The sequence below is a fragment of the Perca flavescens genome, chromosome 11, assembly GCF_004354835.1.
Source record: "Perca flavescens isolate YP-PL-M2 chromosome 11, PFLA_1.0, whole genome shotgun sequence".
Lineage (NCBI taxonomy): Eukaryota > Metazoa > Chordata > Actinopteri > Perciformes > Percidae > Perca > Perca flavescens.
Window position 1 is genome coordinate 21972124 of NC_041341.1, and position 3350 is coordinate 21975473.

Consider the following 3350-nt stretch of genomic DNA (forward strand, 5'->3'; position numbering starts at 1 on the left):
ATATTGGTAATTAGTTTAAATATTTTTCATGTTGTCCTTTACTGTACACAACCTTAAGCAAAGCTGAGCAGGTTCTGTAGGCCTTTATGAAAGTTCCCTAAAGTTCTTACTTTCAGACAATTTTTTTTTTTAAATCACAATAGTCATCATTGGAGCCTCTACCAGTTGCTGCAATGCACAGGGGTATGTATAAAGGGTTGTATGTATATGAAGGTTGTAAATGTTTTGGTGCATGCAAATTACAGTTGATGTTAAGTACAATGATTGAGTGTATTTGAGTGTAATAAACAGCCATTTGCTGCCACCTAATGGCCATGTAGCATACTGCAAAATAAACCTTGAGGAATAAAGACATCTGCAATCTTGTGATATCTAGCCATGCAATTTCTTTTTATTAAATCTATTAAGTGCCAAGCAATACATGTGAAGATTTCACTGAAAGAAAAAAAAATAAAAAATAAAACCCCATCTCAAAAACCTCACTTAACCCCCAACCCTCACATTAAACTTACCCCAAACAATCTGGTTTTCATCAGCTGGGAAATACAAGTACAGCATTTTTTATAACAAGGAAAGGCACATTAAATGCTGGTTGATAGTATTCTCTCAAACAAGAACAGCCTACAAAGTAAGTCTCTCCATAAACACTGACACTTTATACACAACATGTCAGTCCCCTCGTGTCTAACGCCTCATGTCTGTCTTTCACAGTTGACTTGACATGGTTGCCTCTGGGTCATTCTTGAACACGTCGTTCAAAACTTCCTCGGCTGCTGGATGAAAAAGATCCGCGGGCAGTGGGGCTTCTCCACTGCAGGGCGCAACTTGCTGTGCCTCACGCTCACTGGCATCTCCGTGAAGTCATGGCTCAGCTGCAAATACATCAGGCAGGAGATTACACACAAGGCTCAGAGAGGCACTGGGACTAATCCAGCCAGTTACAGTTGCTTAGTATGAATTAACTTCAAATGCAACGCAAGAACTGGCTTTTTAAAATAAATTAATGTTTTGTTTACTTTGTCAAGAGTTCCTGCCAGAAGAATATTAACTTGTTGCATCCTGTTAGAGGTAGTGAGGGACCTGCTGCAAGATCACACAAATTGTTTCAATAAACTTGTTAGAACATAAATGTTAGTAACATGATCAAAATAAAATTTTAAACATCTTATGGTGTGAACTAATTCATTTACATGTCCTCTGGTTTAGTTTAAAATTCAAATCCATGCATTTTATATTACAGATGCAGCTCATAGGCCTACCTCAGTTTATCAGACCTCTTGGTCTCCTTCTCTGGAATTCCATGGCTAGAACCATCCTCCAAGCTTTTCTTGGCTACCCGTTTACCTCCTGCCATCACTATTGATCCAGAGAAAAAAAAAAAAAAAAAAAAACACATCTGTTGCACCTGTGTTTAGCAGATTTTAAAGATTACAGTATGCTGGGGAGCCTGAACCCTTCCTGTAATTATGGAAAACTCTACAAAATATTCAGACTAGAAATATTGCTTTTGCAATGAATATTTCTATTAAAAAAACACTATACAGACAGTCAAACGTATGGCAAGCAGGTCACTGCTTGGCTGGAACTGGGTCCAAGTTGAGCAAGTGGCCTACGTTTTAAACAGTGGTCTCCAACCTGGGGGGGTGTCAAAAGCAGTAACAAAAAAATATTTACATTACACTAAACTACATTTCAACTCTAATAACCTTTAGGTTCAACTACAGTTTACAAGACAAAAAAGGTTGCAAAGCCACTAATGCAACATCTTTGACATTAAAACGTGACTGAGACTTTATAAGCAGTAAGCAATGGTGTACTGAAAAGGAGTAAAGAAAAGTTATTGTTGTAAGTAGGCTACCCATGCAATAAGGTGGCAGACTACACAAAAAAAAAAAAGAAAAAAAAAATCAATGAGAATTTTTGGATGGTCAAAAATAGGGCCTTTTTACAGCAGCCATTTTGACAAATAAGCAGGGCAAACTGTTGACATTGTTCAAGTTAATTATGGCCCCGTTCTATTTAGTGGGTCACGGCCATTCTAGTTTTCTTAATACATCCATGATTCCAGCTCGTAACGTTACCAGAGCAATGGCGCAACTAAATGGAACGGAGCCATAATTAATTGTTTTAATTACACCTGTGTTTGCCCTGCTGTGACATGTCAAAATGGCTGCTGTGAAAACGGCATATTGTTTCGAATAGAATTCGGTTTGCACGACAGGATTTTGCATGCATTAATCAAGGTCTCGGCAGGTGAGAACAGTTACTTTCAACCAGCGGCCTGTTTGAAGAGAAAGTGCGTGAATCACGGTTGCACAAGCGTCGGCCGAGGGATGCAACCAGCATTAATCACAGAAATCAGCGATTCAATTAGTGTCCGACGATAAGATTACAATGCATTAACCTGCGTATCATAAGAGGATGAAAAAAAAAAGAAAAGAAAAAAAATCTGATGAATAACGTTACTTGATTCAACGTCTCGGTCTGCACGGCTCTCTATCTGTGCGAGCAGTGGAACAACAACAACAAAGCTTTGGCTTTAATGTAGTTAGAACATTCATCGGTGCAACTCGAAGTAAGCGCAAACATGTAGCTACCTGCCGGAGGGTGACCAGCTTTCAGCAGAGGAGTCTCCTTCGCTCCAGATTTGGAGAGTTGCTGCACCATTTTCGTAACTGTCCAGAGAAACTACAAAGAAAGTACGAAACTCTTTTCACTGCGCACTTGTTTTTATGCTCTAACGGAGATGACGTCCTGTGTGGCGACAGGAAGCCCGCAGCCAAAGACACGCCTATTTCAATTTTTCACTGATGTTGAGAAACAGCTACACAGTGACCTCATATTTATAATTAACTTTCAATTGATGTCTCAGGAGTATGCCTGTATTTGTGTACATCTATTTAAGTTGCTATTATTTATTTATCTTATTTATTCATTTTTTTGTTTATTTATTTATTTTTCGAAGGACTGTCTTATTTTGAAAATCTTGGCAAAGCCGTATTTCAAATGAAGAAGCCCAACCCACAACTGCTCTAAAGACAGTGGATCTTGAATAATCAATTCACATTTGAAAACAATAATTGCTCAATAAGGCATATTAAAAATAAAAAACTCTATCAGGGTCTGAAAAATGATCCTTGCTTTTGTATAAAATGCATATGCCCTGCCATTGTGGTGCTGCAAGTTGCACAACAATATCTTAAAATATACATTAATTTCCTCCTACTGGAAGTAAACATTGATATCAGTATAGTGAGGCTGGCTTATACATTTTATCTTCTTTAAAATAAGGACCTCCTCATACTAAGTGTCACTCAACTTAATGATGCCCCAACAAGAGGATGTCAACA

General features: G+C 38.1%; 1 protein-coding gene across 1 annotated transcript; it reads right to left on the bottom strand.

Moving 5' to 3' along the window:
• Window positions 1–366: 366 nt before the first annotated feature.
• Window positions 367–2758, bottom strand: dap1b (death associated protein 1b). Its single transcript, XM_028591303.1, has 4 exons — window positions 2598–2758; window positions 1260–1356; window positions 1017–1083; window positions 367–872 (listed from the first exon to the last, which is right to left on the bottom strand). The coding sequence occupies exons 1-4, from the start codon at window positions 2665–2667 to the stop codon at window positions 756–758; spliced, it is 351 nt and encodes a 116-aa protein (XP_028447104.1). The 5' UTR covers window positions 2668–2758; the 3' UTR covers window positions 367–755.
• Between the last annotated feature and the right edge of the window lie 592 nt (window positions 2759–3350).